This window comes from Suncus etruscus, chromosome 18 (assembly GCF_024139225.1).
Source record: "Suncus etruscus isolate mSunEtr1 chromosome 18, mSunEtr1.pri.cur, whole genome shotgun sequence".
Classification (NCBI taxonomy): Eukaryota; Metazoa; Chordata; class Mammalia; order Eulipotyphla; family Soricidae; genus Suncus; species Suncus etruscus.
This window is the reverse complement of record NC_064865.1, coordinates 6,719,135-6,743,058: the sequence shown is the minus strand read 5'-3', so window position 1 is coordinate 6,743,058 and position 23,924 is coordinate 6,719,135. Positions and strand designations below refer to the sequence as shown.

The following is a 23,924-nucleotide window of genomic DNA, read 5'->3' as shown; positions in this document are numbered from 1 at the left end:
TTTTTAGACTCTTTCACTCATACTCAATTGGCAAAAATTTGTTTTGTTTTTGTTTGGGGGCAACAGGCATTCAGGGGTTACTCCTAGCCTAGCTCTGCACTCACAGATCATTCCTGGCAAGCTCAAGGGACTATATAGGATGCCAGGGATCTAAGTTGGGTCAATCACATGCAAGGCAAACACTCCTCCCCACTGTACAGTCGCTTTGATCCCCATCTTTTTATTTGTTGGTTTGAGGTCATAACTAGTACTCAGGGGTTACTGGCTCTGCACTCAGGAATCATTCCTGGCATGCTCGGGCATCAATAGGATATTGATCAAACCCATGTTGGCTTCATGTAAGGCAAAGACCCTCCCAAATGTGCTATATTCTAGTCCCCCCTTTATTTTCATATCCCACAAATGAGTGATATTATTCCATGTGTATTCCTCTCTGGCTCATTTCTCTGAGTATAAGATTCTCCATATTCATCCATGTATACTCAAATATCATGACTCATTTTTTAGCCCCAAGATGCCAGGTGGGGCAATTCCCAAATACAGAGTTAGGAGTAAGCCCAGAGCACCACCAGGTGTGGCCCAAAACCAAAACCAAAGATGCAGTCTTGAGCTCAATGCCTCTACTCCCTGAGATCTCCCTTCTCCCTTACATTCCCATCATTACAGGGTGCTGATAGGGACCAACTGGACTCCTTGGCATCTGGGCACATGATGGAGGCAAAGTTGTTGTTAAAGTTTTGAGATAACCAAGCCCCTGGGCCCTAATGGAAGCCATGGGGGGAGATGGGGTGTGAGAAGAGCAATGTTCAGTCCTGAAAAATGCCTGTTATTCCAGCCTCAATTCTGTGACTCTTACGGCTTCTTCCGTGTTTTTTTTTTCCTTTCTTTTTTTATTCTTTTCTTGCAAACTGCCAAATGGTGATGAAAGTGCTAAACCTTCCATTAAATCTGGTACAAAACTAAGTACAGGCTTAGCGGGCAAACAACCGCTCAATCAGACGCTGCTGTCAACAGTGAGTTTTCCGTCTGTCTGGGGGGTGCAGGGTGCCTGTTGGGTTTTGTAGGTGGACCCCTTGACATACCACCAGCAGTTGATTGAGTGGTTCTGTCCCCCCCCCTCCACTTCATCTCCTGCGCTGGGCTGTGTCCCCGCCTGCGGCTGTCACTTCATTAGTCACCCACATATGGCGTTTGGAAAGCGACTAATTGACAGCTTCTCTGCTGGTGTCTAACGAATCACTCCGGCAGCAAACGGCATCTTGCGCTGTACCCCAGTTTCCCTGTGCCCACCTGCTTCACCCCAACACCTTCCAGGCCATCAGAGCCCCAGGAGAGACAGCCAGAGAGCCCACTAGGACACAAACCCTTTCTGTGCCAGCCGCCCCACCTCCATCCTAGTGTTTATCTCCCCACACTCCCCATAGACTCTCATCCTTCTATCCATATGCCTGCCAGGGATTCATCTTCTCTCCTCAATATGAGTCCCTTCCCTGGGACCTTGAGGAAGAATCAGGCTCCAGAACCTCTTCTAGAGTGTAGACCACAGCTCTGTCATGTCCAAACACGGTGTTAGGCAAGCCTGCCCACCTCTGAGCCCTGCATTCTACCTGGGTCACCCAGGGAAACCCAGCGTTGTCTTCTCAGGGAGCAGTTTTGTTTTCTTGTTTGGATAAGCACTCCCAGTGGTGCTCAGGGATTATTCCAGAGCTCAGTGCTACAAATCCACTAGCTGTGGTGTCCAGGGAACCAGGTGGTGTTGGCTCCAGCCTGCTGAGCCATCACTGGCCTGATAAGCAGCTGGCAAGTGCATCCACCACCAGGGGCCCGCGCAAGGGATGAAGCTCAGCAGCATCCCTGAAAACTGCTCTTCCAACGTACTTCCCTGGGCGTGGTGAGCATCTGTACTTTGGACCTCCTTACATGCTGTGTCTGACTTTCTGAGCACCCCTGAGCACTTTATGGAAGACCCCAGAACAGGGGTCCTCAAACTTTTTAAACAGGGGGCCAGTTCACTGTCCCTCAAACCATTGGAGGGTCTGACTATAGTAAAAACAAAACTTATGAACAAATTCTTTTTATTTTATTTTATTTTATTTTATTTTGGTTTTTGGTTTTTGGGCCACACCCAGTGTTACTCAGGGATTCCTCCTGGCTGTCTGCTCAGAAATAGCTCCTGGCAGGCACGGGGGACCATATGGGACACCGGGATTCGAACCAACCACCTTTGGTCCTGGATCGGCTGCTTGCAAGGCAAACACCACTGTGCTATCTCTCCGGGCCCATATGAACGAATTCTTATGCATACTGCATATATCTTATTTTGCAATGAAGAAACAAAACAGATACAAATACAATATGTGGCCCGCGGGCCATAGTTTGAGGACCACTGCCCCAGAATATAGCCCTGTCCTGACTCCTGACTCTGTGCATGCATTTACAGAGAAAACCCCTCTGCAGAGTCTGCAAGCCCTGGGCACCCTAAGGGCAGGCATCTGTTATCTACACAGAGACCCCAGCATGCTCCAGAGTGTCCAGCCAGTGTAGTGGGCCCTCTTGGTCCTAGTCAGGCAGGTCCCTGCAGGCATCTGTGGGCAGGGTCTGGGCAACAGTTAATAGGTCTGATGTCAGCCTCGCTTTGCCGGTGTACGTGTTGTAAGGAGAGGTGAATGTTTCTCTCCCCCTTTAGCAAGATGGTTCTCAGGGCCTGGTGCTACAAGGAAAGTGAGATATTCTCACTTCTATGTCAATCTTTAAAGGAGAAACTCCAAGTCTCTGTGTCACCCTCTGTCAAAGGGCTCCACAATGTGGCGAGAGGAGGAGGGCTAGAGTGTGTGTGTTTAGGATGCAGCATCCCCAACAACTGCCAGATGGCAAGACTGCAGGGTAAGCCCCAAAATAAAAATAAAAGAGCATGGAAGGGGCCTGAGTGATGGCGCAAGTGGTAAAGTGGTAGGGCATTTGCCTTGCATGCACTAACCTAGGACAGACCGAGGTTCAATCCCTCCTAGTCCCATATGGTCCCCCAAGCCAGGAGTGATTTTTGAGTGCATAGCCAGGAATAACCCCTGAGCCTCACCGAGTGTAACCTACTCCCCCCCCCCCAAAAAAAAAGAGCATGGGAGCTGACAGGAAGCCCTAGCTCAGGAAGATTGGGTGAATAAAGCAGCTTCCATGGGCATCCACAGATGTCAGCCATCCCCAGCGTACGCACCTCCCTTCTGCCCCTGCTCTGACTTCCTTTGCATTACTCCTCACACATCCATCTTTTGTGTTTTGGATACCACCAAATACAAGTTCCTGGAGAGGGGACAAAATGCTGTCCCACAAGCACAAAGCGAGTTCATGGATTCTTGGCTGCCCTTGAAATTGGTGCCTGTACCCTTCATGCGTCACTGATGCTTTCCATCCTCGTTAAATATGTCTGCAGCACTATGGAAAGTCTAGACTTCCCCCGCTTAATCAAAGTCTTAATCAGAATGAGCAGCAGTTATGAAAGGGCAATTAACAGATTCCCCAAAGAACTGGAAACAGAACATTGCAAATAGCTTCCCTAAGGTTTGGTGTTGTAGGGATTTTTTTTTTTTTTTTTTGCATGGACGAGCTTAGTAATTTAATAACTGAGGCAGGCGAGCCAGAAGAGTGTGCATTTATTTAAGGGGCAGTTGGCCTGGATTGGTCTAGCTGCAACTACATGGGCCCCAAAAGCTTCTGCACTTGGGGGTGGGGGGAGTCTCTGCCGACAACCCTAGTGAGCAACCACCTAGCTTAGAGGTTGCCTAAATATGCTCCTCTGGGTCAGAACAAGTTAGACTGCAACTTTATTATTAAATATAGGTGAAATGTTTATGAACCTAGTAGAAATCACAAAGGCACCTGTTAAATTGAAACTGAAAAAGGCATCTCGTTGCATAGACTTAGACTAACATTTCTGGCTTCATGAAAAGCAACCAGAAATTGCAAAGTATGGTGTCAAAGAAAAAACAAACAAACATGCCTGCTATGATGTGTCTCATTACATTGGTTTTTGTTTGATCTTGAAAACTGAGCACACAACTAAATTAAAATGATGATATGTGTCTTCCCCAGTAGGATCTGTTTCTGATTTATGCAACATCTGAGATCCCAGGGGACTCTCCTCTGACTCCACCTCTGTATATTTGGGAATTTGAGGGCACATGTAAGTGGAATCATTCAAAAAAGGTTTAATGATGATTTTAAAAAAAAATTTAGAGAAAAAAGTAGCAAGGAACCTTGGGGAAAAATGATACATATGAAGTTGGATTAATAGCACAGTGAATGGTCATTTGTCTTCACACGGCTGACCCAGATTCAATCCCCGGCATCCCATATGGTCCCCCAAGCATACCAGGAACAATTTCTGAGCTCAGAGCCAGGAGTAACCCCTGAGCACCACCGGATGTGACCCCCAAAAATAACCAAAAGCTGAAATAAAAAAAGAAGAAGAATTAAAGGAGAAGTTACAAGGATTAGCTAATGAAGAAATCCAAGCAATAATACAGGAGTCAAGGCACTTGCCTTGCATGCATACCAGAAGGGGCTCCAAGCACAAAGCTCTCAAATACTTGTAGATGTGATACAAATACTCCCCTCCAAAAAATAAAAATCAGGGATCAAAGCAATAGCACAGCAAGGGGGGTATTTACCTTGCACGCAGCTGACCCAGGTTCAATCCCTGACATCCCATATGGTCTCCTGAGCCTGCCAGGAATAATTTCTGAGCCCGAAGACAAGAGTAAACCCTGAGTGCTGCCAGGTGTGGCCTAAAAACAATAACAAACAAAAATAAACCAAAAAATAAAAAAATAGCTTTTATGAATACCTGAACAGTTCATGTTCACATATCAAGTACTGATCTAACTGGGAAATAAAAGATATTGTCTGCTGCCTTCTCCTAGGTTACCAGATTAAATCAGTTTTATTTCAGGAAAAGACCTCAGGCTGTAGTCATTTGAATAGCTGACTTGCTACATGATAGACTCCTGAAAATATTAATAGATTTGCTACAGCCTAAATGTTGATTTATGGAAGATGCCATTCCAGCTCCTGCAGATTAGTTCTTGGAGTTGCCACACAGCAGCACCTGGTATATGTCACTCCTGAGCTGGCCTCATCCATTCCTCTCTAGCTGTGTGAGCATGACATGTTAGTTCCCTCTGGGAAAGCACTAAAGACAAGGTCTATGTGATGAGAGTGAGCTGAAGGCAGGCCAGAGATCCTGGAATCAGAAATATGCATCACTACTGTAGGCAGTTTGGGGGTGCCCAGAGACACATGTTGGGTTGCGTCAACTGAGGAGGCAAATGGCATCTAGAGATGGAGGCCAGCACTGCACTAGGCAACCTGTCTTCATCACACCCAGCCTGTCTCCATCACACGTGGCTACTCTCCCTCACATCCCACCACTCTCCATCACACCCGACCTGTCTATCACATCCAGCCACTCTCCATCATAACTGACCATTCTTCATCACATTTTGTCTGTCTTCATCACGTCTGACCACTTTCCATCACTTCTGGCCACTCTTCATCACATCTGGCCACCCTCCACCACACCCGACCTGTCCCCATCACACCCAGCCTCCAACTGTGAGCAGCATTGAAGCTGCCCACACTAACTCTGATCTGCTCTGGGGTGGGGCTGTGCTACCTTTGTGCCACATGCACAGCAGCAGCTTCTGGGCCAGTGTCCAAGGACCAGCATCCTGCAACAGTCAGCTTGACCCAGGCTTCCTGAGCGTGGGGCGTAAAATAAAACTCACAGATTGTGAGATCACCCCATGTACCATATCTTTCACCCCAAGCGGAAGGGTCTGAAGAAGCAGAATAGCGGCGAAGAAATAATAACCAAGCCAGTCAGGAGAGGGTAATGGAGTTAGTGGTTTCTCATGGCTTCTCCCCCATGGTGTCTCCTGAGCCAAAAGCCAGAATTCCTCTTTTGTTTTTTTATTAAATCAATTAATGCCAATACCAGAAGGGGGAAGTTGAGTAATCCAGATGGGCTATTACATATCAAAGGAGAGATTTAGGGGTCCAAGTGATAACACAGTGGTAGGGCATTTGCCTTGCACATGGCTGACCCAGGACAGATGCAGATTGGATCCCCAGCATCCTATATGGTCCCCTGAGCCAGGAGCAATTATTGAGCACAGAGCCAGGTGTGGCCTTCCCAAAAAAAGAGAGAGATTTACAGAAAGAGGAAGATAGGGATTGCCTTTGTTTTGGGTTAATCGTTGGGTGTCATCTTATAATAGGGCACCTTCGAACAGTGCCATCTATGCTTGTGACAGCTACAGTCCCCAAAGGAGCAGCCACCAAAACTTTCTGTAGATTCACTGGCCCACTTGCTGGTCTGCCATGGCTCTCAGAATAACCAGAGGACAGAGTGCCAGCCACAGACACTCAGAAATGGCAGAAGAGTTTGCCTCATTCTGGAACCCCACAGTGACCTTCCTGGGTCACCCTTGCCCTAAGAGTGAGTTGGGCAGAGCAGTGTTTCTTGCCTGTGTGAACTGCCAAAGTTGGATCTAGGGGCATTCATACACATGCAGATGCCCTTCGGAATCAGAATTGGCTCAAGTGAAATCAGGTTCACATGCTTTTCTGTGGACATTTGATGCAAGACCATGTGTGATGGCAAGTCTGGGCAACTCTGGGCCAAAAAAAGAGGGTACAACAGGCCAGGCATTTTCCTTGCTTGTAGACGACCTTGGTTTGATCCCTGGAACCACATAAGGTCTCACGAGGCGTGATTTTTGAGCACAGAGCCAAGAATAAGTCCTGAACACAGCAATGTATGACCACCATCACCACCACTACCAAAAGTGAAAGCCCAGAGGAGTCGGAGTGATGGCACAGCAGGTAAGGCATTTGTCTTGCACATAGCCAACCCAGGTTCAATCCTTGATCTCCCAAGCACCACCAGAAGTGACTCATGAGCACAGAGCTAAGAGTAACCCCTGAGCACTGATGGGTGCACCCCCCCAATAAAAAAGAAAAGAAAGCCCAGAAATAACCAATCTTGGGCCCGGAGCGGCTGCGCTAGAGATAAGTGTCTTGCAAACACTAGCCTAGGATGGACCAAGGTTTGATTCCCCCCCACCCCATGTCTCATATGGTCCCCCCAAGCCAGGAGTGATTTCTGAGTGCATAGCCAGGAGTAACCCCTGAGTGTCAATGGGTGTGACCCAAACACAAAAACAGAAATGACCAATCTTCTAGACACATCCAAAGTTCTTGGGTTTTCCAAGGAAGCCAACAAGAACTATGGCAATAACACTGTGTGTACTGTTTACATGTGCTTTAGAACTGGTCTAAAAAAAAAATCACCTGACTGAGTTCATTAGTGTGAAGCGATGAAAGTAGTTTTCCCTATTCCATGGAACTCAGCAGCCCTCAGTTAACAATCCACAAGGCCGTATATTAGCCGGAGCTTGACTAGAATCAGAAATCTCATTTATTGAACGCAGAACACACAGCCATTGCTGAGAAGTGCCCTGAAAGGTGTGGTGACCACAACACACTGGACCTCCTCAGACCAAAAAAGAAGCCCAGGGGGGGCAGCGAGGGAGGCTGAAGTAACAGATCACTGTGTGATTAAACTCAGTGACAGACCTGAAGATGTGAACAGAACTTCTCTAAAACTGCAAGATGTCCTACATGCCACAATCACCAAAATCATAAGCCAAAGTGCTCCAAGCACTTACAGAAGCCCTATTGTAAACCTAGAATAAGACAGTATTTTGTTTCAATACCCAAAACATTGTGGAAGTCCTCAAGAAACCTCATATAAAGATTCAATTAACCTTTGTGTCAAAAGTGGGTAAGTGGGTTGGGGGGAGAGGGGACAGACTGCCAGAGCATAGCTGGAGTTGTTAGTCATAAACTGACCTCGTGGTCAAGGAGAACCAAGTCATTCAAATGGAACCTTCTAGAAATCATTTGCATTTCAGGGAACTTGGACCTTAGAAAACTTATTCTTCATGCTTCCCTACTCAGCCAGGATACACTTGAACTTTTATATGGAATAGTAGCTCTATCTAAATTAATTTCTCAAGCTAGTTTGTTCATCTATGGTCTTTCGCCCTTCATATACTTATTTGTGTTACATAATTTCTTATATGTGTTTGTGACCATTGTCTTCTTGACCTAATAGTAGTTAGGGTATTACCAATTGTCTTATATGAGCTCCCCACATGAAGAATAAGATTTTAGTCTGGTTGTTTGGGGGCCAACGCAATGATGTTCAGGGGTTAGTCCTGGCTCTGGGTTCAGGAATCACTCCAGGTGGTGCTCAGAGAACTGTATGGGATTCCAGGGATTGAAACATAGTCAACCATATGCAAGGCAAATACCCTCCATGCTGGACTATGGCTCCAGCCCTGGGAGAAGATGATTTTAATCCTAAAAACCTGTTGCATAATCCTTAAATAGCTTGGATTAGAAAAAAGTTAGTGTGTGTGGAACCTCACACACTTTTTAAAGTAGCCATTTAAGCATCAAAAAGTATATTCTATGGAAGGAAGTCCATAGAATATGTACTTAAATATGGAAGAGCCATGTCCATTAAATTTTTAAGTTATCATCTCTTTGAATACGTATTTCAAAAATGGATGTATTTGTTCACAGCTCTCCCTGGAATATAGCTTTAAAAAAAAAAAAAAAAACACCAGACTTCGGAAACCCTTTCTACAAAGATGGTGCCGAAGGCCAAGAAGGAAGCTCCTGCACCTCCCAAAGCTGAAGCCAAGGCTAAGAAAGCCATCCTGAAAGGTGTTCACAGCCACAAAAAGAAGATCCAAACATCACCCACCTTCCAAAGACCCAAAACTTTGAGGTTGAGAAGGCAACCCAAATATCCTCGTAAGAGCGCCCCTAGGAGAAACAAGCTTGACCATTATGCCATCATCATATTCCCTCTGACCACTGAGTCGGCCATGAAGAAGATAGAAGATAACAACACACTCGTGTTCATTGTGGATGTCAAAGCCAACAAACATCAGATTAAACAGGCTGTGAAGAAGCTCTATGACATTGATGTGGCTAAGGTCAACACCCTGATTAGACCTGATGGAGAGAAGAAAGCATATGTTCGGCTGGCTCCTGACTATGAGGCCTTGGATGTTGCCAATAAGATTGGGATCATCTAAACAGTCCAGCTGGCTAATCCAAAATACAAATTATTCCCCCCACTCAAAAACAAACAAACAAACAAACAAAAACCTATGTTTTTTCAATGGAAATGACTTCCAAATCCATCATTGGTAAATTATGATACTGTCGCACTTTCTTTCAAAAAGAACATATTTATTTACCAAAGTCACATTGATTATCCATATAAATAACTATAGCAAACTGGGTGCTTCTTGTTTCCATATTTTCTTTCTCCCACCCATATCTCCATCTTTCCTCCATCCCTTCCTTTTCACTATCCTTCCCTATTCCTTCCTTGCTTCCTTCATTCCTTCTTTCACTTCCTTTCTTTCCTGACTCCCTCCATACCTCCTTCCATTGCAAAATCACAGAGTTTCAATGCGAGAAGAAATAGTGGGCCCAAGCTATAGTCCAGTGAATAAAGGCATTTGCCTTGCACAGGACTGACCCTGGTTCAATCCATAGCACCCCATATGTTTCCCTGAGCACAGCCAGGTGTAACCACTGAGCACAACTGGGTAGTACCTCAAGAAAGAAAAAAGAAAATAGTCCAAGGACTGTGCTGTTTCACCAACAGATCACAAGAGACAGCAAATAGGAGACTCATACCCTGTGATGCTTCCTGACAATGGGTAAGATGGGATTGTTCAATGAGACTGGTGGAGAAATTCTCCAAGAATAAACTGTGACTTGAATTGGCCAAACCTTCCTAACAATACATGTTTATCCTTGAAGTGGTTCCTGGGAAATATTTCCCTTGCAGTGTGGTAGATGTGGTCCTTGCAAGCCTCTGCTCACTCTCCCTACATTCTCTGAGCTCCAGGGAGCCCTGGGGCAGTAAAGGGCGCTGTTCCTTTGTTCCTGATGTGCTCTGCTGTCTGGTTACCATGGAGAAGGCCAGGGCTGCAGTGTCTGTCCAGATACCAAGAGGGCATTCGCTGCACTTAGAAAAACAGCTTCACAGCCTCTGCCTCTTGTGACTGTGGCAAAAGGGACCCGACTGGCTTTTCTGTGTGGACCCTCTTTAGTGGGTGCAGGTATTGCCCATAAAAGACCAAACACACCCTCTCTCTGCTCTCTGGGGGGAAGTGAAACTGGGTCTGCAGGGAGTGAGCCTTAAAGTCCCTTGGATGCAGCTACAGCAGTAATTCCCTCCTGTCTCTATATCCTGGAAGGACTTGGGGCTCCTCATAGCATAAACCCAGATCCAGCCACCTATGAAAGACACCCCCCACTCCCTGCTCTGGGTAACTCATACCGAGAGACTCAGTTTCTCTTTCTGATAAGTACCAACAGTCAATTGTCTCTTCCCCAGTGAAGTACAGGAGTGAGTCCCAATTTGCAAGATGTGATGGTGGAGCTGAAAAGGCCCCCTGGACTGCCACCCCCAATCCTCATCGTCCCGAGGGTCCTACCCAGCTTTACCACCTCTAGTTTGACAACAAGGCACTCTGTTTTTCATTTTGCACTCGACTCGGCCACAATAACTTCCCCAGCATCTGTCATTGAAGTTGAACGCCACCAAAGCTCCCTTCTGACTCTGCGCCCCAGGACCTAGGTTGCTACAGGCTCCTTTGGGTGTCAAACTTCCCCCATCTCCACTCCCAAATGCAGGAGACAGAGCTGTTCCCAGACCTCCAAAGTCCCTGCCCACTTCATCTCAACCCCATTCGTGGCAGGCAGCCATGCACCCTGAGTGATGATGGAGTGGAAGGCTGAGGTACCCTGGAACTGGGTGCTGAGCAGCTGATGAGCAAAAGCACTGCTCATGCTTCCAGGTGTTGTAACCTCCCAGTGCCCTCGTTCCATAAGATAGGTCATCGCTGGCCAAGCTCTCAAAAGCCAGACCAAATCTCCCCACAAATCATTTTTTAAAGAATTCCTTGATTTTCTTTGTTTGCCAGCAAGTGCAAAGTCCCCTGGGGTATCCTCTTCCCTGAGGAGGGAGCAAGTACTGGCTGGTAGAGAGTCTTTTCTTCCCTCTAGGGGACTGGCCATGGGTACAATTGTTCTAGCAATATGAGCCCAAGAAGAACTAAACTGCTGTGCTTTTTTGTTTGTTTGTGGGCTTTTTGTTGAATGGGTGTGGAAGGTAGTGACTACGCAGAGATTATTTTCCAGGAACCACTTCAAGGATAAACATATATTGTTAGGAAGGTTTGGCCAACTCAAGTCACAGTTTTTTTTTCTCAGAGAATTTCTCCACCAGTGTCACTCCCAAGTCCTGGAGGAGAAAGAAGCATCAAAGCATGAGAACAGACAGGGCACGCAACACAACACACACACACACATACACACACACACACAATTCCACCATGAAAATTTTTTTTTTTTTTGGTTTTTGGGCCACAGCCGTTTGACGCTCAGGGGTTACTCCTGGCTATGCGCTCAGAAATTGCCCCTGGCTTGGGGACCATATGGGACACCGGGGGATCGAACCGCGGTCCGTCCTACGCTAGCGCTTGCAAGGCAGACACCTTACCTCTAGCGCCACCTTCCCGGCCCCACCATGAAATTTATCTGTATTAATATCATCCTTCTTGCTGACTAAACCATTGTGTTTGGATCGAAGGCTACATCCTGGGCATGCACATCATGCCTGCAGCTGGGACATCAGTTGTCATACCCTGTGGCCAGTTCCTTCCCCACAGTCCCATCAGGCTAGGAAGCGCCTCCTCCTGACCTCACACCTCAGTTATAGGCAGAGGTTGGGGAACTGCTTAGCACTTGGCCTAATTCCAGAAATACATATTTCTATACTTTTAATTTCTCTTTGGGAGCACACGCTGACTCTTCACTCAGGAATTATTCCATGGGGTACTGAGGATTGAATCCATGTTAGCCTTTTTCAAGGCAAGCACCCTCCTTGCTAAACTCTCATTTCAGCCCCAATATGCTTATACTTTAATTGCTCTCTGGTCTCCATTCTATAAATGCATCTGGACTTATTGAAAGAACTAATTATTTTTGTTAATATAGACATAGCAAAAAAATTCTTATGTAATGTTTTTATTCATTTATTCAGTTAGTGTCTAGATTTTTGGGAGGAGTCATATCCGGCAGTGCTCAGAAGTTATTCCTGGCTCTACGCTCAGAAATCGCTCCTGGCAGGGATTGGGGGACCATATGGGATGCCGGGATTTGAACCACTGACCTTCTGTGTGAAAGGCAAAGGCTTTACATGCTATCTCTCTGGCCCCAGTTTCTAGATTTTTTTTTACTTACAATTTTTTACTTACTTTGTGGGGAGGGGGTTTGGGCCACACAAAGCAGTGCTCAGGGCTTACGCTTGACTCTGAATTCAGGAATCACTGCTGGCAGGCTCACGGGACCATATGGAATTAAACCCAGGTCATTTATATACAAGGCAAGCACCTTACCCACCTTGCTATCTCTCCAGAACTGGGATTTTTAATTTGAATATTTTTATTAATATTTTTATTTAAGCACCATGTTTATAAACATGTTTGTAGTTGCATTTCAGTCATAAAAAATATACCCCCTTAACCAGTGCAACCTTCCCTCCACCAATGCCCCCTATCTCCCTCCTCCCCAGCCCCTGCCTGTCTTCAAGACAGGCATTCTATTTCTCTCACTTATTACCATTGTCATGATAGTTGTCAGTGTAGTTATTTCTCTCACTGCACTCACCAGTCTTTGTGGTAAACTTCATATCATGGGCTGCTCCTTTCAAACCTCATCTCTGTTGTCTCTGGGTATTATTATCATACTGTCTTCTATTTTTTCTCAAATTGACAGATGAGTGAGACTATTCTGTGTCTATTACTCTCCCTCTGTCTCATTTCACTCAGCATAATAGTTTCCATGTCCATTCATATATAGGAAAATTTTATGACATTTTTTTCCTAAATACTGCATAGTATTTCATGACTTTATTTTTCCTGATGACTGCATAGTATTTCATTGTGTATATTACCACAGTGTTTTTAGCCACTCATCTGTTGTCAGGCATTTGGGTTGTTTCCAAATTCTGGCTATTGTAAATAGTGCTGCAATGAACATAGGCATGTAGAGAACATTTTTTATATTGAGTTTTTGTGTATATCCCTAGGAGTGGTATAGCTGGATCATATGGGAACTCGCTTTATTTTTTTTTTTGAGGAATATCCACATTGTTTTCCATAAAGGCTGGACTAGATGGCATTCCCACCAGCAAAGTTCCTTTCTCCCCACTTCCCTGTCAGCACCTGTTCTTGTTCTCTGTGATGTGTGCCAGTGTCTGTGACATGAGAAGGTACCTCATTGTTTTGATTTGCATCACCCTGATGATTAGTGATGTGGAGCATTTTTTCATGTGCCTTTTGGCCATCTGTATTTCTTCTTTGTGGCAGTCTTCATTTCTTCTTCCTTGTTTTTGACGGGGTTAGATTTTTTTTCCTTGTTAAAATCTGTCAGTACTTTATATATCTAGATGTTAGCCCTTATCTGATGGGTATTGTGTGAATAGTTTCTCACATTCTATGGGTAATTTACTTATTTTTAATAGGAACACAGCTATCAGTGTTGGGGCAAGGCAGCCTCATGGTACCAAGCATCAAACGTAGTTCCAACACATGATGGGTATGTGCTGAACCTCCAAACTCTCTCCCCAGCTACTTTGTAGTTATCATCTTAGAATAACTATATTACTATTGTGGAAAGTTTGATCAAAAGCTGGCAGCCCTGAGATGTGGAATACACTGTCCTATTACTAGTGGGCCCAGCTGAGCTTACATGCCAGCACCAGGCCAGAATCAAGCCCAGAGCTCTGAATGTAGAGAATCCTGTGGGGCTGGGGCATTTGCAGGTATGTGGCAGGACAGAACAGAGGCAGAAATCCCCGAGCATGCCAATTTGCAAAGCTGGGGCTGGACCAACTTAAGGCCATGAGCACATGGAAGAATGTTCCTGATTATCAAGATCACAAAGCCAGACTGGGAGCCTCTCCAGGCCACCTGGGTTGCCTTCATGCTTCTGCCCTGTGTCTCAGATTCAACTGCCCTGGGCATCCTCTGCTCTCGGTGTTGGCCTGTTTGAAATGTGGAGTCTCTTTTCCTCCTCGTTACCACAAGGACAGTCCTATCACTGAGTATGAAAGAATAATTCTACATATCTTTTATATAAAAATTATACTACATTATAAAGGCTACATCTACATTATATTGGGCCTGTAGCAATAGCACAGTGAGTAGGACATAGGCCTTACATGCAGCTTGAGCCTGATTCAATTCCAGCACCCCATATGGTCCCCTGAGCAATGCCAGGAGTAATTCCTGAACGGTAGAACCAGGAGTAACCTCTTGAGTACTGCTGGCTGTGGCCCCAAAATCAAAAAAAAAATAAGAATAAACACTATATCTACATTGTAAAACAAATATGCCTAGTTTTGTATTTCAAAAATATTTTTTTAAATGGGGCTGGTGAGACCTTTCTTGGCTTGGCCCGGCTTCTAGCAGGTCTGAAAGTTGCAGGGTGATGTCAGAGAAATTCAAAAACAGTCAGATGAAGTTCCAGGAGTCAGTCCACTTTATTTCACTGTCCTAACTGCCATGTACATTTTCTCATATGGCCTTTCCAAACAGCCACTTCTCTGCTTCTCTGGCTCTCTCTACTTCTGTCTTCCTTTCAGCAAGCTCTCCATGCTTCCTTGCTGACTCTAGCTCTCCATTTTTTGGCGGGGAATGGGGTGCTCAGGGGTTACTTCTGGCTCCTGGCAGTCTCAGGGACCATATGGGATGCGAACCACCGTTAGTTCTGGGTCTGCCGCTTTCAAGGCAAATACCTTTCTCTATGCTATCTCTCCAGTCCCTGACTATCCTTTTTTCGTTTTAAGTTTTTTTGTTTGTTTGTTTTTGGGTCACACCAGGCAGTGCTCAGGTGTTACTCCTGGCTCTACACTCAGAAATTGCTCCTGGCAGGCTCAGGGGACCATATGGGATGCCAGGATTCGAACCACTGCCCTTCTGCATGCAAGGCAAATGCCTTACCTCCATGCTATCTCTCCAGCCCCATGACTATCCTTCTTATCCCTTCTCTTACCCCAGGCAGACTCCTCTACCTGCCCATTCAAGGTGTGTGCAGTTCTGATCATTCAGGTGGGATAAACAAGGGGGAGGGATACCCCTGGATAACACAGTCTGCTTGTTCTGTTCCTAATAAACAGGACTGTCAGTACATATCTACCAGATGATAATTCCACACCCCTATGGGAACAGCCCCAAAGGGAGACTTCCTGTGGACATGCATAAGTGTCATGGATGGGACCATGAAGCAGCAAGTCTGCCTGAGACATGCTGATTTTTTCTCAGTGCGTGCTTGGTTCCTTCTTGCACTCAGATCTGTGCGGCTAAGTAGTAGGTGATGTTGAGTAACATTCACACCCAGCCATGGTGTCCATAATCCAACTGTACCTATCCCCTCAGAAGAGCCAGGGGGGGCCCGGAGAGATTGCACAGCGGTAGGGCTTTGGTCTTGCACACAGCTGATCCAGGAAGATCAGTGGTTCAAATTCCAGCATCCCATATGGTCCCCTGAGCCTGCCAGGAGCGATTTCTGAGCACAGAGCCAGGAGTAACTCCTGAGCACTGGCATGTATGACCAAATAAAAAAAGAAGAAGAAGAAGGGGGTGGGAGTATAGGGACATGTCCCACATGGTGGCTGGATCCTGACTGAGTGAAGTTGTTACCCTTCCCCCAAATCCATTTGCTGTATGGTCAGACCCACTCACAGCTGGGAGGGATCTGCAGTTAGGAATATATGCGTTGCTTGGGAGGAGGGGAGAGTGACCAAGGCAGCAAGGGATCAGGGATGGCAGCAGAGAGAGGCTGCTTGAAAAGGCTTCACATAAAAACATAAAAAGGGAAATGCACATGGCAGTTAAGGGCCATGAGATAAAACTGGCTGATTCCTGAAACTTCATCTGACTGCTTGTGAATTTCTACGTTGTTATCCACACCTTCAAACCCACTGACCAGCCGAAGAGGCTACAGGCGCCATGCCATGCAGAGAAAGGCCTCACCCCAACACTAGGTCTTTATATTTTATATTAATACAACATAAGGCTACTTGGCACAGCCCTGAACCCCACACCAGTGTGTCCTTCCCACCTCCCTCTCCTCTCTGTAGGGACCACCTCCACCCTTCATCAGACACCTTCCAACAGAGGCACCACTCCCCGGAATGTTCTAGAAAGAATGCAAATCAGCAGCAACCTTAGGAGAAAGCACAGCCCCAGTCTGAATCATTTTCATTTCCAATGCTCCCTGTGAATACCCCAAAGCAAACACGCCTTGGACTGACCCTGAGTCTACTTAAACTAGTTAAACTCTTCCACCTCCTTGCCAACATTGTCCTGAACCCTGTGGCTGTAGAAAATTCCAGCTCTCCTCACCAGTGCAAGCTGCCAGGAGTCTGTGTGATGTGTTGCTTAATGTGTTTGCTGCTTTTGAAGCAAAATAATCTCCTTTTTCCATTGCTGGGAGGAAGATTCCACCAAGAATCCCTTTCTCTCATAATTAGCCACACTGGTGGGTAATAGGCTCCTGGCTGGTCCTCGGGGAATCTTGCCATCCAGCATTATCCAAGTTAATTAACAGCCAGAATGTTCACCCCAGCCATCTCCCTGCCTACTGAGTGGCCCATGTGCCAGTCCGCACCAGCGCCATCTTACCTCGGGTCCCCCACCAGCCACTGTGCTGGTGGAGCCACTACATGTCTGCCCCCCATGCTCTGTGAACCATGAAGTGTGCCCTCGTTTCTCTGAAAGTTTGGGATGTCTGATTAGAGCCAGTGTATGCAGAAATGTCACACTACCTCCCACACATATCTTTAGGGATCTCAGAAATTATTCACTGCATGACCAAACCACAAAGGGAACAGTATAGGGACATCTTCGATCACCCAGACCATGAACTCCCACAACTCTCTCCTCAGCTCTCTTTTCCCATCAGTCTTTCTGGCCAGGGTGATCCCTCACTAAATTTATACTTTAATAAGTCATAAGATGAGTTGAAACTTAGACATATTTGGCACTTTTTAGGGGAAAGCCTTTTAAGTGCTTGGCTTTATTTTTGAGCTAGATTTTTTAAGACATAGGGGTAGAAAGATAACACAGCAGGGGTAAATACAGCAGTTGCCTTGCATGCAGCCAACTCAGGTTCAATCCCTGGCATTCCATATGGTCACCCTGAGTCTATCCAGAGTGATTCCTGAGCACAGAGCCAGGAATAATCCCTGAGCACCACTGAGTGTAGCCCAAAACTACCCCACACACATGCACAAACTTGGCCAGATCACTCAGAGATCAGGGTTATCTGGCTGACACATTCAAAGCATTAGGTTTAATTCCTAGCCCCACATGTACCTCCACACCATGCAGCGAACATAGGACCCTCAAGTCCAAGTGCCATAGCTCTGGTGGATGCATATATCTGTTTAAGCAACAGGCCTGAGTATTGAACCTCTGAGCTAGGTAGCTAAATAGGTGCCCTGCTTAGAGCCCCCTCAATACTATACCAGTGGCCTGAGCAATAGTACAATGGATAAGGGTGCTTGTCTAGCATGCAGTGAAGCCAGGGTCAGCCCCTAGCATCCCATATAGTCCCCTAGCCTGCCAGGAGTGATTCCTGAGTGTGGAACCAGGAGTCAACCCTGAGCACCACTGGGTGTGACCCAAAAGCAAAACAAATAAACAACTACACCAACTGCAGTAATAAATTATGCTTCAACATAACACCTTCCAAGGGAAGATCCTAAATAAATCCTTGATATCCTTGAATTTCCATGAGTAGAACTTCCTGTTTTACTTTCTTAACCCCATTGCTTTCTTAATTTATCAAACTCTCAGGATAGAGCTCTCAGCTATTTTGTGCTATAGATCTCACTGGTGCTTTGATGGACACATTGAACAAATATCTTAGAATACGATGTTTTGAGGCAGAAAATAAAATGCATCGAATTCAGAAGAAATCTAGCTGCCCATATAACAAAACTAACTCTGTGATTTTTGTATTAATGTGCTCAATAAGTCATTGCATGTAAAATATATGCAGGTGCAAGACCAGCCTTACTGTTTAGAGATATGTTGCTGCAGATGTTTCTGCTCAGCTGGAATGAGAGCTGTGATGGGGTGGAGCAGCACTATCTTTCATTTTCTTTTTCTAAATTTTATTATAATGCCATGACTTGTCAGGTTGTTCATACACGGTCATTTCAGGCATTCAGTGTCCCAACACCAATCCCGACACCAATGTGACCTTCCCTTCGCTAGTGTCCCCAGTCTCCCAACTGTCACCCTAAGCTGCCTCCATGAAAGCACAAATTGACTTCATATTTCTTGTTACAAGACAAAGGCAAATAAAATTACAACTTAGATTAAGAAGGGTCAATTTATAATAATTACTACATTTCTCTATGGTGTTACTACAGTCAGTATCTTTGGATTTTTCTGAGCTGTGTTTGGTGCTAGTTGAGTTTCTGTGTTACTATTGAGGCTCACTGAGCTTGGAAGATTTCTATGGAACTTTCCCATCAGATTTTCTGTGATACTACTGGGCTGACACTACTATGAAATATTGAGGTTCTGCATGGCCACGCATCCCAGGATTTATAGATCTGAAACAAATTTGGTGGCTTGAAAGTTTGATAAGTCGCAGAGCTAGGCTGTTCCTGTTGAAAGTGTAGGAGGAGGTGGTGCTGGGCTTTTGTTGCAGAAGGGGAAATAAGGGGCTCTATCTGGCTCCTCTTCTTGGGGATGATGAAGAAATAGTTGTAGATCAGAAAACTGGAAATTGCGTATCTGGATTGGCAGGGAAGGAGAGAGAAAGCCGGGATTTGCTCATAGCCGGGATTTGCTCATAATTAGCAGCCCAATCTCATAACATGATGGTGGTTTTGTACAATCTACTCTTAATTGAAAGAAAGCAGAACACATCTATATTTCAGGATATCTGCTGTCACATTACTGTTACATATGAAAATGCCTGTGATTACTATTTATGACAAAGCTGTGGATTTGGCTAATAGGACTGATTTTTCTCCATTTTTATAATGTTTTAATGATCAATGTCAGAAGTGAAATCAATTTTTCCTACACATGTTTATACATTCCACAGACAAGGAGACCCCTAGCATTAGCTCCTGGCCCTGGCCAGCATGGTTCATTCAGCCTGGGAGTTTTCAGGCTCTGATTCTGGAATAGAATCCAAATGACCAGGAGATCATCCATCTAAGGGCCCTCACTATCCCACTTCTACCATGGAAAGGTATGGCCTTCTCCAGGCTCCCAAAATTAGCTCCCTCCCCAAAATTACTATATGTAAAATCCTTGGCAGTATCTGGTGAGCAGCAAGGCCACATGGCTGGTAAGTCTTGTGGACACTGAGTCCATAGATGGCTGAGTTTTCCTGCAGGCTCCCAGACTTCCATAATCTGCATCTGTGAATGGACCAGATGGCCTCTGGGTTGATAAACTGTGAGCTCAGAGCTGTGGCCACACAAACCCAATAACCTAACAAGAGTAGTAGATGAAAGGGAGCAGGGGTTGGTACAAAATCTTGAGTAAACCCCAGATCTTGTTTGGGAGAGAAGAGAGGGATATTTGGGATATGTGATTACACACACACACACACACACACACACACACACACACACACACATACACACACATACATACACACACACACACACACACAGAATACCTGGATTTTATTTAATTCAATTATTTTCTCTTAGTGGAGAGAGGGGCACACATGTATTGTACTCAGGGCTTACTCCTGGCTCTGTGTTCAGGGTTCACTTCTTGCAGTCCATATGCAAGTGTCAGGATTTATTCCAAATGAGCTGTGTGCAAGGTCAGTACCTTATTCCTGTATCTTTTTAGCCCAGCTCTGTGCTGTTTTTTTTTTTACCAAAACAAAACAAACAAAAAAGGAATCACTAGTGGGACCCCTGGACCTCTTAAGCATCTTTTGGGAATCTCCGCCCAAAACAAAAATGAAAGGAAAGATATTCAGTGCCCAGTCCATGTTTTCCTCAGCAGCCAGGAATGGTAACGCAGTCCTAAGAGAGATTCCTTCATCCATAGAAGGAGAAATCAGGTAGAAACAAGTGAAGCTGCCTTAACATTTGACATTTCAGAGAACAATATTGGCTTATGTGTAAGGAAATCCAGGCCCAGGCCTCTGGGTTTAATTCCATCCCCTTCCCCTGAAAAGGAAGGAGAAGAAGGTGTGCAAAGGATCCACAAGATCCGTCTTCAATTACAAGTTCTGGGAAAGAAGCAAATTAGACTCAGCCACACATGCTCACATACAGAACCAAGATTCTCCTCCACTTTATGTGGTACTTAGTAACTGACTATAAAGGAATGTACCATGCCAGAGAGCCTGCCCACATGATGTCTGCACATCAAAGTGCCCAGGCATGTGTCTGCTTTGTCACCTGAACAGCACGTCTTTAAGGCTCATTCTCAACTCTCTCTGACAGTGGCTTTTGCCTGAAGACACGGCTCATTCCGGAGTTGTATCTAGCTTGCTTTTTAACATGCAAGCCTTATTCCCAAATCCCAGCATAGAATGCCAGGAGTTGTAGCGTAAGTATAATTGTTTAAGCTTCTGCAAAAATAAGTGTGTATGAGCAGGAAAAAACAGGATCTGGATCACCTGAGAAGATGTTCCAAATCCCCACCCTAGCAAAAGGAACAGGCTAGATAGGACAGGTGTTTACAAAAATGTAAACCAGCAGAGAACTCAGATGAGAATAAAACTACATACCCAGAATAGCTCCAAGTGACCAGCCCTTCTTTCTGTTTCATTTGGGTTTCGTTTGGCTTTGGGTCTACACCCAGCAGTGCTCAGGGGCTACACCCAGCTCTGTACTCAGGAATCACTCTTGGTGGTGCTTGAAGGACCATATGTAATACTGGGGATTGAACCCCTGTACAAGGCAAACATCCCCAAGCAAATGGAGCATCTGGACCTATCAGGGTGGGTTTGCAAGACAGACACTGCAGCAAGGAGACTGAGTTATCAGTCAGTTACACAAGGCATCCAGCACACAAAGTGACAGTGTCCAAAGTCAGGGGATGAGCATCAGAAATGCCTGCAGGGGCCTTTTGAATGTTGAGCAAGGAAGCAAACTGGGCACAGACATTCTGCAACCAAGAAAGTTGGAAACACCACAGTAGGACAAGGGGGACTCTGTGGTAACCCCAAATCTGGCATCCAGGCTAAAAGAGAAAGAGATAGGGCCAGAGCAATGATATAGCAAGCAGGGTGCCTACTTTGCAGGCAAACCAGCACCCCATATAGTCCCCCAAGGCCACCAAGAGTGATCCTTAAGCACAGAGCTAGGAATAAAACCTGAGCACTGCTGGATATGGTCAACTACATATATCTATATATATATATATATATATATATGTGTGTGTGTGTATACACATAAAATAAATTCTTGTGGTTAGAAAAAGCTGGAACCTTAGAATAAAGAAACTAAGGATCTATGACTACGAGAAGAAATAGTCTATAAAAGTAGAATCAACCACAGAATGAGAATCATGCATATTTCTTATCATTTTTATTCAAAGAAATTTAGAGAAATATGAGGGGAGAAAAGGAGAGATACATGTTCAGGAAAGAACATGGGCTTCTTCAGAAGGGAAAACATCTTTAGACAGAGATTTATTTATTTATTTACTTATTTTGGTTTTTGGGTCACTCCTGGCAGTGCTCAGGGGTTACTCCTGGCTCTACGCTCAGAAATCTCTCCTGGCAGGCTCAGGGAACCAGATGGGATGCCGGGATTCAAACAACCATCCATCCTTCTGCATGCAAGACAAGCGCCCTACCTCCATGCTATCTCTCCGGCCCTCAATGATTTTTTTACTTTAGGGACAGATACCAACAAGTTTCTGGGTCATATGGAAGCTATATTCTTACCTTTTTAGAGAACTCTCCATACTGCTTCCCATAGAGACTGAGCTGGAAGGCATTCCCAACATACAGAGGATTCCTTTCTCACTTCATCTCTGCCAAAAAAGGTGATTTCCACTTTTTTTAAATAGACCATCTTCATTGGTGTGAGATGATAACTCATTGTCATCCTGATAATAAGGAACATATGCCCACTGTTTGTAAAATCTCTTCCAGGAAATGTCTGTTCATGTCCTCTGTCCACATTTTGGTAGGTTTTTTGTTGTGCCTGTGAAAATTTTATAAATCCTCAATGCTAACCCTTTATCCAATGTAATATGTGCAAATATTTTCTCCCATTCAGTAGTGTCTTTTTATTTTAGTCTGAATTTTTTTATTACATCCTGATTTACAAAGTCGTTCATTATACAATTATTTCAGTCATACAGTGTTTCAACACCAATCCCACCACCTATGTGATCTTCTCTATACCTATGTCTCTAACTTCCCTTCTATCAACCATCCCCACCATGCCCCCTTAGCAATCACATAACAAATTTACTTCATATTGCTTTCTACAACAAAATGGCAAATAGAATCATCAGGTAATAGATAGATAAAAGTCAAATGGTGATGATTGATAGTCATGTCAAGTGGTGTTCTCCAAGTCATTGTCTGAGGATTTATTGAGTTGATTGGTACTGGTTGAACCTTCTGTTGTTCTTTTTGTTCATTGAGCTCGATGGGTTTCTAAGCAACTTTCCCATTAAATTTGCTGTGCTCCTTCTAGACTGTAAATGCTATGAAATTTGGAATATCACATGGTGCTGAGCTCATTTATATGGCAGAAGTGTTGTGTGGAGCTGGACTCATTTATGTGGCATAGGAGGTGGTTCTGGTGGTTGCCAAGGTTAGTCAGAAGGAAGGAGAATCTGCCCATTCCCATTCTAAACAGGCCACAGTTTTCAACCCAGAGATGGATCTACCTGTAGTTATTTGGCTATTTGGCAACTTCCTGGCTAAGACTACATTTCTTTGGCATGAACATCCTTTTTAATTTGATGCCACATAAAACCCATTAATTTTTTTATCTGGGTTTGACTGTCTTTGCCACTGAGATGAATCACTAAATACACCTCTGAGGTCCATAGCTTGGAGAGTTCTTTGACATGTAGTCACCTTTTAGAAATACATGTCACTTCTCCAAAAACAGATGTCACTGACCATCCCAGCCAAAAATCAGTCCTCACTCCAACCTTTGGACTTTAGAGTATGTGGTAGTTCATTAATTCTCAAAAGGCACTTAATTCGTTAATGTGGTATTTATAGAAATAGTTCTCGCTCTGCCTTTCTTGCTATTTCTCATCTACTGTCTTATATCCATCAGGAGGCCACCATAAGTAAATCTGCCTCACAAGCAAATTGAGTCCAGGGCTTTTGACGAAATAGAACATAGTTATGGCTTCAGGCCATGATCTTTGTGTATAACAGATATTAAGCCAATTTTGAACAAAGTTTATTGACTGTCTCCCAATAATGTCAACTCAGGGACACGACGCATATTCTGTGCATTTTTATCGCCACCATTCTCTTGAGAGTCAGACTAATATTTACCAGCGACAGGGAGTCTTAGCAGCAGTTCTCAACTAATTTAGCTTGTTTTTCAGCAAGTCAACCTCAGCTAACAACATATTAAATCTTGATTATTTTTATATGATTACCCTAGGGAGATATCCAACGTAGACCTTTTTATTTCCTTTATAAGGATTAGTCATACTGCTCCTAGAACGACATGGTGTCATTTCACTTGAAAGGATATTTTTCCAGAAAGACACACTTTAATG

At 44.8% G+C, this 23,924-nt stretch overlaps 2 protein-coding genes across 2 annotated transcripts in view; both read left to right on the top strand.

Moving 5' to 3' along the window:
• Window positions 1-23,924, top strand: part of PRKN (parkin RBR E3 ubiquitin protein ligase) — a 1,108,857-nt gene that overhangs the window by 1,055,071 nt on the left and 29,862 nt on the right. The window lies entirely within an intron of this gene.
• Window positions 8,700-9,207, top strand: LOC125996597 (60S ribosomal protein L23a-like). The gene has a single exon (XM_049765545.1). The coding sequence runs from the start codon at window positions 8,715-8,717 to the stop codon at window positions 9,165-9,167; it is 453 nt and encodes a 150-aa protein (XP_049621502.1). The 5' UTR covers window positions 8,700-8,714; the 3' UTR covers window positions 9,168-9,207.

Bases quoted from the DNA above. Each gene is read 5' to 3' on its own strand.
- LOC125996597 (XM_049765545.1), top strand. From the start codon at position 8,715: ATGGTGCCGAAGGCCAAGAAGGAAGCTCCTGCACCTCCCAAAGCTGAA.